Genomic DNA, 14,037 nt, shown 5'->3' on the forward strand with positions numbered 1-14,037 from the left:
TCCCCGTAGGAAGTGGAGGAAACTTGGTGGGCCAATTGTTGAGGGAAACTCTTGTAGACCAAGTGATCAGCTTGCCTATCAACAGCACTGTCACCAGCGCCCGCCGTGGCGCTTGGAGGTGGGGCTGTTGGCGGACGGGGAGGTGAGCGAGCGGGTCCGAGGAAGTATAGAGAGGTACTTGGAGACCAACGACAATGGGGAGGTCCGAGTGGGGATGGTATGGGAGGCACTGAAGGCGGTGGTGAGTGGAGAGCTGATCGCCATCAGGGCCCACAAGGAGCGGAGGGAGCGGGGGAGAGAGGGAGAGGCTGGTGGGGGAGATGGTGAGGGTAGACAGGAGGTATGCGGAAGAACCTGAGGACGGATTGTTGAGGAAGAGGCGCAGTCTCCAGGCCGAATTCGACCTGGTGACCACCAGGAAGGCGGAGGTGCAGTGGAGGAAGGCCCAGGGGGCGGTCTACGAGTATGGGGAAAAGGCAAGCCGGATGCTGGCGCATCAGCTTCGGAAGCGGGACGAAGCTAGGGAGATTGGGGGAGTTAAGGACAGGGGAGGGAGCGTTGTGCGGAGTGGGGTTGGCATCAATGGGGTCTTCAGGGACTTCTACGAGGAATTGTACCGATCCTATCCCCCACGGGAGGAGGGAGGGATGGGCCGTTTCCTGGACCAATTGAGGTTTCCAAAGGTGGAAGAGGGACTGATGGCGGGACTGGGGGCCCCGATTGGGCTGGAGGAGCTGATCAAAGGGGTAGGAAGCATGCAGGCGGGGAAGGCACTGGGGCCAGACAGTTTCCCGGTCGAGTTCTATAAAAAATATATGGACCTGTTGGGCCCGCTGTTAGTTAGGACCTTCAATGAGGCAAGGGAGGGGAGGGGCTTTACCCCCGGCGATGTCCCGGGCACTGATCTCTTTGATCCTGAAGCGGGACAAGGATCCCCTGCAATGTGGGTCTTACAGACCGATTTCCTTGCTAAATGTAGATGCCAAGGTGCTGGCGAAGGTCTTAGTCACGAGGATTGAGGATTGTGTGCCGCAGATCATCCATGAAGACCAGACGGGGTTTGTGAAGGGGAGACAGTTGAACGCGAATGTGCGGAGGCTTTTGAACGTTATCATGATTCCGGCGAGGGAGGGGGAGGCGGAGATAGTGGTGGCGATGGACGCTGAGAAAGCCTTCGATAGGGTAGAGTGGGGGTACCTGTGGGAGGTGCTGAAGAGTTTCGGGTTTGGGGAGGGGTTTGTCAGGTGGGTTAGGCTGTTGTATGAGGTCCCGATGGCGAGTGTGGCCACAAATAGGAGGAGGTCCGAGTACTTTCAGTTGCACCGAGGGACGAGACAGGGGTGTCCCCTGTCCCCCCTGCTCTTCGCACTGGCGATTGAACCCCTGGCTATGGCACTGAGAGAGTCGAGGAACTGGAGGGGGTTGGTGCGGGGTGGGGAGGAGCATAAGGTGTCGCTTTATGCGGACGACCTGCTGCTGTATGTGGCGGACCCAGTGGGAGGAATGCCAGAGGTAATGAGGATCCTTAGGGAATTCGGGGACTTTTCGGGGTACATCTATCCTGACTGCAGAGCCTCTGTTTACGCTACCGTCGCAGCAAAACCGGGTTGTTACACTGCACACGTATAGCCCCCACGTCCCCGTGTCTGATGTGCTCACGTTCCTCGCTAGGTACGCTGAGCTGAAAAGTGACAGCGTGCAAGTGAAAGACACCTTCGGCATCTGGACAAGTGAGCACCAGATCAAGGTGACTCTGAGAACAGACGGCAACGGAACCATCCTGCATCCCCCCTCCAGTTTCGCCATTGGAGGAAATCGTGGCTACCTCTACTACGTGGGACAGCCACGAGTATGCCACACCTGTGGCAAAACGGGGCATGTTGCGGCAAACTGCAGTGTGACCTTCTGCAAAAACTGCAGACAGGAGGGACACATGACTAAGGACTGCAAAGAAGACAAGTGCTGCAACCTGTGTGGGGAGGCCGGCCATCTTTACAGGGCCTGCCCGAAACGCAGGGCGACATATGCACAGATCATCAGCAGCGGAGTTAAAAAGGCGACCAGAGAGGAGGTGCATACACCCTCCACCGAAAAAGACACCACGGCACAGAATGCGGAAAAGCAACAGAAGGGCCCCCTACAAAAAGAGGAGACCCCAGCACGCCCTGACAACCCAACCCCAGCCTCATCTGACGAGGAACACTCAATGGAAGAGGAAGAGGATGGGACAAAGAATAAAGAGCCCTGGGAAACAGTGAACAGGGACAAACGAAAGAGAAAACAAAAAAACAAACTGAAGAAACCCCCGATGGGGAGTGGGAAAAAGCGACACCTTTCAGCCAGCGCACTTAGCGCCGACACCTCCTCCGATGAGGGAAAACAAGACAAGAATAGGCCTCAAATAAAGAGACAAAGCACCAATGTGGAATGGGAGGCACAGCCCCCCCAGACCACAGACCAGGAAGAAAATAAAACACGCCGAGACAATCAACCTCTGGCTCATGGGAACAGCAATATGACCAACGGCCACCAAACGCCGGACATCGAAAACAAGGTCACAGACCAACCCCCAAAGTAACAAGCAGCAACAACCCAGGCGAAGACCGGCCTGCAACCCCAACACCTACTGACTGCCACAACGAACGACAGGGCTACACCACCCCCCCAATGCACCTGCATCAAGTTCACAGGGCCAGTGCGGACCAGAACAGTTTTCTCAGCCCTGCAACTGTGCTAAAGTTTGCGAGCACCACCGGCATGCTGGGGAACATCCAACAGCTGGAACAGCCAACTGTATAGACTCTGGACTCTTGAGACTGGTGAATCTACCTTTTTACAATGGGTTTAAAAATTGCATCCATAAATGTGCGAAGCATCAAAGATACTTTGCGGTGTGTAGCCACACTCAACTATTTAGCAAATGTGAAAGCTGACCTACTGTTCCTGCAGGAGTGCGGAATTCCGCACCTCAGCAACTACAGGCGCTGGTCGAGCTGGTGGTCCCACGGGCCATCCATCTGGTCAGGAGGAAACGACTGCCGCTCCTCCGGCCTGGGTATTCTGCTGCGGGGAGGCAACTTCACCATCTCCGACATTAAGGAGGTGGTGGGCGGGCGCCTCCTCGTAGCAGACGTGAAATACAAAAACACCCCTCTCAGACTTATTAATGTGTGCGCCCCGGCCGTAAAAAGTGAGCGGCTGGCAGTCCTTCAGCAACTCCCACTGCTGTTGGCCACCTCCAAGCCGGTCATCCTGGGTGGTGACTTCAACTGCATCATCGATGCGGCTGGACGATCCGGCAGAGCCAACAGCAAACTAGACGCTACGTCCAGACTCCTGATGGAAACGGTAAAAGACGGCAAGCTGCTCGACGTCTGCAGCAACCCTGCAGACGGAGCGCAGCGTAGATACACATGGTCACGGCCAGACGGGTCCGTCCGCTCCAGGATAGACTTCTTCTTTGTGTCCCGAGCTTTCACAGTCAGGTCCACCGACGTAAGGCCGGTGTTCTTCTCTGACCACTGCCTCCTACTGGCCGACTGCCACCTGCAGGAAGACCAGGGGGTAGGCAGGGGGACATGGAAGCTAAATGTAAAACTGCTGACCCCTGAGAACCTCGAGGAACTCAGGAGGGATTACAAGGGTTGGAGAACCGTGAAACCCCTCTTTGAGGCCCCACATCTCTGGTGGGAAGCAATCAAGGGGAATATCAAGAGGTTTTCATCCTCAAGGGCGTTCAAAAGGTGAGAGAGAGATGATGGGTCATGTCCAGGCTCCAGAAAAGTATACAAAATTTGCTCCAGCTGCAGTCGATGGGGGTGGATGTCAAGGAGGATCTCCAAGAGGTGAAGACCTCGCTCTACACCTCGGAGGCCTCCAAGGTTATCTTCCGTTCCAGAGTCCGCACCATGGAGCAGGACGAAAAGTGCTCACGCTTCTTCTTCCAAAAGGTGCACAGAGAGACCTCTGTTATCAGCAGCCTGAAGGAAGAAGATGGCTCTGTAAAGTCATCGCAGTCTGACATCCTGAGGATCAGCCAATCCTTTTATGCCGGACTGTATGACCTGAAGCCAACAGTTAGCACTGTTTCCCAGACCTTCCTGTCGACTATCACGGAGGTCATAGGCGACAGCGAGCTGGAAAACCTGGACAAACCACTAACTCTGGATGAGCTGACAAAGGCCGCCAAGTCCTTCGAGACGAGTAAAACTCTCGAGACGAGTAAAACCCCCGGAAACGACGGCTTACCGGTTGAGTTGTATTCGGCTCTGTGGGACTGGATGGACCCAGACCTGCTGGAAGTGTACGAGAGTATGCTTCTGGAAGGCAGCTTGTCAGAGTCCATGAGGAAAGGCATCATCACCCTCATCTACAAGCAGAAGGGGGAAAGGGAAGAAATTCGAAATTGGCGACCCATTTCACTGTTGAATGTGGATTACAAAATTCTAGCCAAGGTCATCGCCAATCGGGTCAGGTCTGCTCTGGAGTCAGTGATCCACCCTGACCAGACCTGTGCTGTACCCGGCAGGAAGATCTCTGATAGCCTCGCGCTACTCAGGGATACGATTGCCTACATGCAGGACAGGAGGGTGGACACTTGCCTCATCAGCCTTGACCAGGAGAAGGCTTTTGACAGAATATCGCACACCTACATGATGGATGTGCTCTCCAAAATGGGGTTTGGGGAGGGAATTCGCAATTGGATCAAACTGCTCCTGACAAACATCTACAGCGCAGTCTCAATCAATGGGTGGGAATCAGAAAAGTTCCAGATCAAATCCGGAGTCAGGCAGGGCTGCCCTCTCTTCTCTGCCCTTTTTGTGTGCTGCATAGAACGTTTTGCCGAGTCCATCAGGAAGGATCCGGGTATAAGGGGAGTGACGATCCCAGGCAGTGGAGGCATGCAAGTCAAGGCCTCCCTGTACATGGACGATGTTGCCGTCTTCTGCTCGGATCCTGCGTCTGTACGCAGGCTCTTGACCACCTGCGACCAGTTTGAACTGGCCTCGGGAGCCAAGGTAAACCGTGGCAAGAGCGAGGCCATGTTCTTTGGGAACTGGTCCTTTGTCCCCTTCACTGTCAGGTCAGATTACCTGAAGGTGCTGGGGATATGGTTCGGAGCTGCTGAGGCGTGCACCAAAACCTGGGAGGAGCGCTTAGCAAAGGCAAGGCAGAAACTGGGCTGGTGGGAGCAACGCTCCCTCTCCATTGCGGGCAAAACCCTGGTCATCAGGTGTGAGGTACTCTCGGTGCTACTGCACGTGGCGAAGGTCTGGCCCATAACCCGACCCTACGCCGCAGCAGTCACCCGAGCCATCTTCAAATTCATCTGGTGATCCAAGATGGACCGTGTCCGAAGGGACACCATGTACAAACCTCTGGAGAAGGGAGGGCGGAACGTACCCAACGCCTCCCTCATCCTGTTGGCCACCTTTGTGTCCAGCTGCATCAAGCTGTGCGTGGACCCCAGTATGCAAACACCAAGTGTCACTGCATACTGAGGTTCTACCTGTCCCCGGTGTTACGAAGGATGGGCCTGGCCTCATTGCCGCGGAACGCTCCAAGTAGTTGGACCGTACCGTACCACCTGTCCTTCGTGGAAAAGCTTTTGAAGAAAAACACCTTTAACCACAAGGCAATGAAGCAGTGGTCAGCACATAATGTCCTCAAGGCCCTCAGGGAAAAGGAGACCGTGGAGGACGTTGGATGGTTCCCTGAGCAGACTGCCAGAGTCATCTGGCAGAACGCCTCATCACCAGAACTTTCAAACAAGCACCAAGACCTAGCTTGGCTGGTGGTGAGAAGGGACCTCCCTGTCAGATTCTTCATGCACACCCGAAGGCTGTGCGCCAATGCACGCTGCCCTCGGAGTGGCTGTGGGGGAAATGAGATGGTCACACACCTCCTTGTGGAATGTGCCTTTGCAAAGAAGGTCTGGAGAGAGATGCAGTGGTATTTGTCAAGGTTTATCCCGAACAGATCTGTGACACAGGACTCTGTGCTCTACGGACTGTTTCCAGGGACACACACCGAGACAAATATCAACTGCTGCTGGAAAGTCATCAACTCGGTGAAAGACGCTCTTTGGTCTGCCCGAAACCTGCTGATCTTCCAGTGCAAATAATTGTCCTCGACCGAGTGTTGCAGACTGGCACATTCCAAGGTCCAGGACTACGTGCTGAGGGACGCACTCAAGCTTGGGGCAGCTGCCACCAAGGCGCAATGGGGAAAGACCACTGTGTAAGGTCTTTCCAGCAAATGTACACCGAGGGGCGGGTAACAGTGTAAACCCCCCTCGGTCTGGGACACCAACACTCCAATGTATAAAACAAACATGACAATGTAAATATTTAAGAAGGAATTGTAATGTAAAGAGTGATATGTGTATAATATTATCAAAATTGAATCGAATGGAAGAAAGTCAAGACAATGTGTAACTCTGATGGAAATGTACAGTCAAGACAATTCGAAATGCTCTGTAATGCTTATGATAAATTTTATGAATAAAGTATATTTTTTGAATTAAAAAAAAAAAAATCGGAGGTCCCCAGTTGCATGCTCTTTGGCCAGGTGATATCCTGGCACTGCTGGCATTGCCAAGCTGGCATTATTTTGTGTGCTGGTGATTGTGCCGAGTGCGCCAGTGCAGCTGTTGAGGGGGGCCAGGGACCCTCCCATAGGGCATTGGGGCTGTTGCGGGCCTTGGCGATCAGGACGCCATTTACAAATGGCATCCCGATCTGTCGCTACACTGAGGAGTTTCAGCGAGCAGAGCTCATCAGTGTAGAAAATGGGGCTATGTGCGGCCTTGTGTTCCCCACTGAGGCCCCTTATTTAACGTGAGTCACGTTGCATAGCCATGTGTTTATCAGCGCTGCGAGAACCAGGAAACATGCTGTCAAACACGCTCAGGATGGGACTTTTTCCCATTTAGTTGAATCGCACCCAATTTCCAACCACCTACAGGCTCCTTTAATCTCTTTGTAGTCAGACCAGATTTAGCAGAGTTGTCACTCAGTTTAATTTGCAAACTGATTCTTTTTTTCCCACAGCAAGTAAAACATTCAGCACACCGGGTACGATGGACGCACTTGATACCGTCAGTTCAACTTCAGTTTGCTTGGCATTACATAAATAAAGAATATGTGTGCACTAATCCACTTCAAGGAAATGTTAACATAAAAAAACATAGATTCACAATGCTATCTCTCCTGCTGACATTGGAGAGGCTATTTCACTCACAAAGCCTTTCTGCTGTCTCTGACTTATGTCAATACTGATTCTTAAAAAGCCCTGCATCAGGCACCAGAAGAGATCAAAGTAAGGTGACAACTTTAAAGTAAAGGGTGCCTCCTGAAAGATTGGTGCAACTAATTACTTTTTTGCTTTGTTCATGGGATGTGGGGCATCACTGGCAAGGCCAGCATTTATTCCCCATGTATTGTCTGGAAGCATTCATCGACCTATGGATGGCGCTGTCTGGGGAAACTGCTCAGTCAGGCAAGTGTCTGTCCAATACATATAATTGAAATCCCTCATGTCTAAGTCCTCCTCAGAAAACAAATGGCATATGACCCCAAACTTGGTTTAGAGAAGGAAGCCTGTCGTAGCTACATGTGACCAAAACCCCTTAGTTGATTCTCAAATGACTACGGTTTGGACAATAAATGCAGTCTTGCCAGATTTCCCCACATATCTTGAGAAGAATTCAGTCACATTTCCAAATCTCATTTGTGGAAACGTCAGGACTAGAAGATAACAACAATCAGAAGAATTGCAACAATACGCACCTTTAGTTAATTCTCTGATGTGAGCTTCTATTACTGCATCCTTGTCCATACGGTGCGACCAGCGACTCGGAGAATACTGCTTTTCAAGTTCCTACAGCAAATAAAAACGTGAACAAAGTAATACATTTCACCACACATCAAACACTCCCAACATAATAAAACAAGTGAAACTTTAAACTATTTTCACCTGATTTGGGTGATCAGACCAAAGTACCAAATAAATTTGGTTTCTCGGAACCTGCAATAGACTGATTGATATTCAGTTTGAGGCGGAAGGTGGCGCAGTGGTTAGCACTGGGACTGCGGCGCTGAGGTCCCGGGTTCGAATCCCGGCCCTGGGTCACTGTCCGTGTGGAGTTTGCACATTCTCCCCGTGTCTGCGTGGGTTTCACCCCACAACCCAAAGATGTGCAGGTTAGGTGGATTGGCCACGCTAAATTGCCCCTTAATTGGAGAAAAAATAATTCGGTATTCTAAATTTTTAAAAAAGGATATTCAGTTTGTTTCACCTGTATGAAGCACATCACCAGTAACTTGGTTATCGAATATCACTTTCAGAATGGAAATTAAAACAACAAATATTAGAAAGTAGGCACAGAAACATGGACTAAAAGGGTCGATTCCATGACTTGGAGTTTCCAGCAGAGAGCTTCAGAGGTCATGAGCACTTATTGTGTTTCAATGTGATTCAAACCTAGGTTTCAGTAGGGATAAGGGGATCATGTAGGTCAGTACTTTCAAACTTTTTTTCCCGGGACTTTGTGACCCACCATTATTTCTCACCTTTACTCCTACAGGTGAGCCTGCTTGCTCCTCATGATCTCACTTGCTTTGTCATTCAATGTTACATTTCTGCTCAGGACTTCAGTTTACGATTTAAGTTCTCGCTGCATCCATTGAAAAAAATCAAGAGGTTTGTCCTCGAACTGGCCACGCTTAGTCTTCAAATGCCTTTAATGTTTTGAGGATTTTTTTTGCCAGGACTTCCCTGCATATAACATCCTGATTTGCATTGGCGCAATTAAAGCCATACCTCAAGAAATAATCTTTATGCTGCTTAGTTCCTGATTTCAGCTTCTTCTTAATGGGTTGTTCACCAGAGGCCCTGGAACTCACACCAGCACTGCTTTGTCCTGCCGTGGACTGTCCTGAGCAGCTCTCTCCAGCAGATTTAGTTGTGAGATCGCGGCCTGTTTGTGTCTCTGATTCTCTCTTCCTTATTATGAAACAATCCATTTTAAGTTCTCCAGACCTGTTGCTTCCTTGCTGGTAGCTACAAAATGGTGGAATCTCTCTGCAGTGATTGCGCACCCAGAGCACGTGACGCCAGTGTGCTCACCGTGCCCAAGCCCACCATGTTCTCTGCCGTAGTTTCTGGTGGGAAGACTGCAGGGATTTTTTTTTTTAATCTGCTCCTTGGAAAACGTGCTGACCTCCGGAGGAGGCGATCTGTCCCGCTGGCGCCGACCTTTGCACTGCTACATCCGGCTGAGGGGGCAGGCCTGCGCGGGTCGGCCAGCATTCTTGAAAGCCGGTCGCGGTCTTTGGGAACTTCTTCCCCCAATCGGAAATGCCGCGACCTCCCCTGACACTACCCATGACCCACCTGCGTGTCGCCACACTGAGTTTGAAAACGACTGATGTAAATGATCCATAACATCACTTTATGTCTTGTGAAACATTATTCGATTCTGACAGGTCACAATTTCTGGGCAGTTATGTCTGGGGAAAGGGTAGGTATTCTGTTTTCCAAATAAACCTCTTTTAGCCTCATTCTTTACAATTATTTGGCTGTGAAATGCATCTATGATATTGGGAAGGAATGGTGTAATTCTAGGAAGATGATTAGCGTACCTATTTGTCACTACAGGATTATAGTCAGTGGCCACCTTGAAGAGATCATTGTATTTATTCTCTCACATTGGGTGCGATTTAACCACTGCTTTGCGCCCGGCACGGATCTGAGCACGGCCGTTAAATAGCGGAAAAGGCCAAAATGGCCATGGGGCTGGTTTAGCACAGGGCTAAATAGCTGGTTTTTAAAGCAGACCAAGGCAGGCCAGCAGCACAGTTCAATTCCCGTACCAGCTTCCCCGAACAGGCGCCGGAATGTTGCGACTAGGGGCTTTTCACAGTAACTTCATTTGAAGCCAACTTGTGAAAATAAGCGGTTTTCATTTTCATTTCATTTTTTCAAATCGAGATTTGCGCCAAGCAAGATTCAGTTTGCCATCTAGCCGGCCCGCTCCTGATGGCGAGATGCAGATCTTGCCCAAATATGGCAAGCATATCATTAACCCCGATTTGCTTTCATTTCAATCTCATTTGCAAGATTGACGTTGAATGTAACGGCCTCCCGGGAATTGACCGCCTCCCCAGCAAGAGATCACACGGGCGTCATTTAGTATTCCTTTTTAAAAATGTGAAGCTGGCGCAGTGGCTGCTGAGGGGAACTGAGGAGGTGGGTAGCCATTTCCAGTTTAAGGTATGCAACTCAAGAGCACTGGGCGATGGGGGAATGCCTTGGGAGGGGGGTCGGGCTTTTTCAGGGGGGGCTGAAGTGATCCAGGTTGGGGGTCGCCCCTGGGCCGGTGGGGGAGGAGAGGGGAGGGATTTCTCATCTGTGGGGCCTTCAAGCCATCTCTAAATCTTGTGGATTCCTATAACAGAGGCAACTATAGCTACTGTCTGTCCTACCAAACACATCCGGGAGAGAGCCATGTTCTTGGTTATATGCTGACGGTCACTTTAACTCCCTTTGACTGTGAGCAGCCTCTAGCTTCACATCTGCAGGCGAGGTGAATCGGCCACACTAAAGTGCCCCTTAATTGGAAGAAAAAGGAATTGGGGGCGGGAATCTCCGAACCCCGCCGGGCCGGAGAATCGTCGGGTGGGGGCGGTGTGAATCCTGCCCCTGCTGGCTGCCGAATTCTCCAGTGCCGGGGTTTTGGCGGAGGCGGGAATCGTGCCGCGCCGGTCGGCGGCCGCTGGCAGCACCTCCCCCCCCCCCCCCCCCCGACGATTCCCCAGCCCGCGATGGGCCGAGCGGCCACCCGTTTTAGGCCGGTCCCGCAGGCGTAAATTAGACCAGGTACTTACCGGCGGGACCTGGCTCTGCGGGTGGCCTCCGGGGTCCTCGGGGGGGGGTGCGGGGGTATTTGGCCCCGGGGGTGCCCCCTCGGTGGCCTGGCCCGCGATCGGGACCCACTGATCTGCGGGCGGGCCTATGCCATGGGGGCACTCTTTCCCTCCGCACCGGGTCGCTGTCAACCTCCGCCATGGCCGGTGCGGAGACGAACCCTCCTGCTCATGCGCTGGGATGACGCCAGCACACGCTGGCGTTCCCGCGCACGCACCAAATCGCGCCGGCCGGCAGAGGCCCTTCTGCGCCAGCTGGCACGCCACCAACCCTGCCGGCGCCAGGACCGCCCGCCGGGTCGGGGAGAATCCCGACCTGGGTACTCTAAATAATGGATTCTCGTGAATACATGTGCCACGTCTCAGAGAACGAGTATTACATCGCATTTCATTCAAACTTTGAAGCCTGAATATTTTGCTTGACCTCCAGAAGCATCAGCACCGTGGAGGCAGCAGCCAACAATCAAACACTCAATAGCTGGGCTTCAGCACTGAGGATATCCTCACGAGTGCGTGAATCAGAGAAGGGCACCTGAGCACGGTCTCCCTAAAGTTCCTGACTGGGGTCTGGGGTCTTGGCGCTCCCGCTGTGGCCGGGGTTGAGTGTGCAGAGCGAGGATTTCCAGCACAACTGGCTTTCAGGATGGCACTCTGAGAGAAGGCAGTACACTTAAGGGTGGGTGAGGATTGGGGGATTTAAGGGTCCCGGGTGGAAGCCCTAACTGATTGCCGGTCTCTCCTCCAATTCCTTACAGAGACCAAAATGGATGGTGGTGTCAGTCCTGCAGAGGATGCCGTCACGGTGCCGATGACAACCCAGGTGGCCAGACGCCAGAGAAGATAGCAGTGTGGATGCAGGCTGGAGGTGGCAGCCCATATGCAGGGAGCTGCCACACACCCTGAAGACCCGGCCACCCATCGGGCTGAGGAGGAACCCAGAGGGGTACCCCATTGACAGCCCAAGCTGTACACATGTCATTCGTCTTTTGAGGAGATGATGGACAGTATGTGCCGCAGAAGACTCCGTCTCAACAAAGAGACAGTATGGCACCTGTGCCATGTCCTCGTGGACTTGGCACTCTGTGAAGGATGAGGAAACTCACTCCCGGTGACCGTGACGGTCACGGCAGCCCTGAATGTCTATGCCACCGGTTCATTCCAGGGCTCGAGCGGGTCTAGTGCAGCATATCACAAGCTACAGCCCACAAGTGCATCCATGAGGTCATAGATCTCCTATGTGTCCAAGCAGAATACTGTATCAAATTTGAGCTGGACCAAGCCCACCAAGATGCCCAGGCGGAAGGATTCTCTGTCATCACCAGGTCCAGGAGGTAATTGATGGCACGCATTTGCCCTGTGCGCACCAGGCATCAGGGAGTGCCCTTCATCAACAGGAAGGGGTTCCACCCCCTGAATGTTCAACGCATATACCTGCCACCACCTCACCACTACCCCCCTCCCCGACTACCGTGTTCCACCCTGACAGGGTCTGTGTAACATCACTCCAGGGTGATGGGCATGTATTGGCACCATCAGTGGGTCAATATACAAGGCAGGAGAGTAATGATCAGCCACTGTGAGGTAAGCTCTGTTGCTCCTCAGTTAATGCCAAAGTCTGACTCCTGTCTTTCTGCTGACAGTGTGAAGATTAACGGGCGGGATTCTCCGACCCCCCCGCCGGGTCAGAGAATTGCTGGGGGCGGCGTGAATCCCGCCCCCGCCAGCCGCCAAATTCTCCGGCACCAAAAATTTGGCGGGGATGGGAATCGTGCCGCGCTGATCGGCGGCCCCCCCCCCACCGATTCTCCGGCCAGCAATGGGCCGAAGTCCCGCTGCTGTCATGCCAGTGTCCCGCCGGCATGAATCACACCACCTCCCTTACCGGCGGGACCGGCGGCGCGGGCGGGCTCCGGGGTCCTGGGAGGGGCGCGGGGCGATCCGGCCCTGGTTAATGCCCCCACGGTGGACTGGCCCGCGATCGGGGCCCACCGATCCGCCGGCGGGCCTGTGCCGTGGCGGCACTCTTTTCCTTCCGCCTCCGCGATGGCTGAAGTGACCCCCCCCCCTGTGCATGCACAGGGATGACGTCAGCAGCTGCTGACGTTCCCACGCATGCGCGGACTTCCGCCGGCCGGCGAAGTCCTTTCGGCCCCGGCTGGAGTGGCGCCAAATGCCTTTTCCGCCAGTCGGCGGGGCGCCAACCACTCCGGCGCGGGCCTAGCCCTCAAGGTAAGGGCTTGGACCCTAAAGGTGCGGATTTTCCGCACCTTTGGGGCGGCACAACGCCAGAGTGGTTCCCGCCACTCCGTCCCGCCGGGAGCCCCTGCCCCGCCAGATAGGGGAGAATCCCGGCCAACATGACAGGCTACACATGTATCAGGTGTGACATGTTTTAATTGTGAACATTTGACATTTCCATTCCCCTTAGCATCAGATAGTGCCCCACGCCCCAGCCCCATGCCCAATGAGTGATCCTCATTCTTCTTCATATTATGTGATCTACAGCTACGTCCAGGTATGTCCCCAGGATGCACATAAAAAGTGGAGGCAGCCTACTGCGTTTCATGCCCTGTGGCCTTTGATGTCATGCTCGGCATCATCGCCTGCACCCGTAGCCTTTAGGACTCGTCCAATTGGCTATGCACTCACTGGAATGTCCCTCACGTCCCCTCCTGAATCTGATGGCCGTGTCCTAGCATCTGCATCAGCTCTGGGATAACCTTGTCCATAGGCTTGGCTTCTGACTGGGCCTCAGCTAAGTCCTGGGATCCAGCAGACCTCCGACTGCTGCCTCCCTTGGATGTTTCTGCATCCACCTGATGTGTGTCAGCAATTGTGTGGTGGCCACCAGATTGTGCCCCAGACGCCTGTCAACTAATGTCACCCACCAAGGTGTATCTGATAAAACATGGATAAAAGGGATGTGGACAACAGATGGGGAGGTGGATTTGAGGCCAGGAGGAGATCAACCATGATCTGATTGAATAGCGGAGCAGGCTCGATGGGCTCAATTGTCTACTTGTGCTCCTAATTCCTATTTTCCAGTGTGTGTCTCTGCGTTGGTGGAAGGTGGAGTTAAGAACTGTGACGCCTCAATGGTGGTCTCCTT

The 14,037-nt window shown here is 53.2% G+C and overlaps 1 protein-coding gene across 7 annotated transcripts in view; it reads right to left on the reverse strand.

Moving 5' to 3' along the window:
* The window catches only part of afmid (arylformamidase), a 62,540-nt gene that overhangs the window by 31,733 nt on the left and 16,770 nt on the right, over window positions 1–14,037 (reverse strand). For all 7 annotated transcript variants that reach the window (XM_072483585.1, XM_072483590.1, XM_072483584.1 and 4 more), the window contains one exon: window positions 7,791–7,881. In XM_072483585.1, the coding sequence (XP_072339686.1) occupies window positions 7,791–7,881 (91 nt within the window). The remainder of the gene's footprint in view (window positions 1–7,790; window positions 7,882–14,037) is intronic.

This window comes from Scyliorhinus torazame, chromosome 18 (genome assembly GCF_047496885.1).
Source record: "Scyliorhinus torazame isolate Kashiwa2021f chromosome 18, sScyTor2.1, whole genome shotgun sequence".
NCBI lineage: Eukaryota > Metazoa > Chordata > Chondrichthyes > Carcharhiniformes > Scyliorhinidae > Scyliorhinus > Scyliorhinus torazame.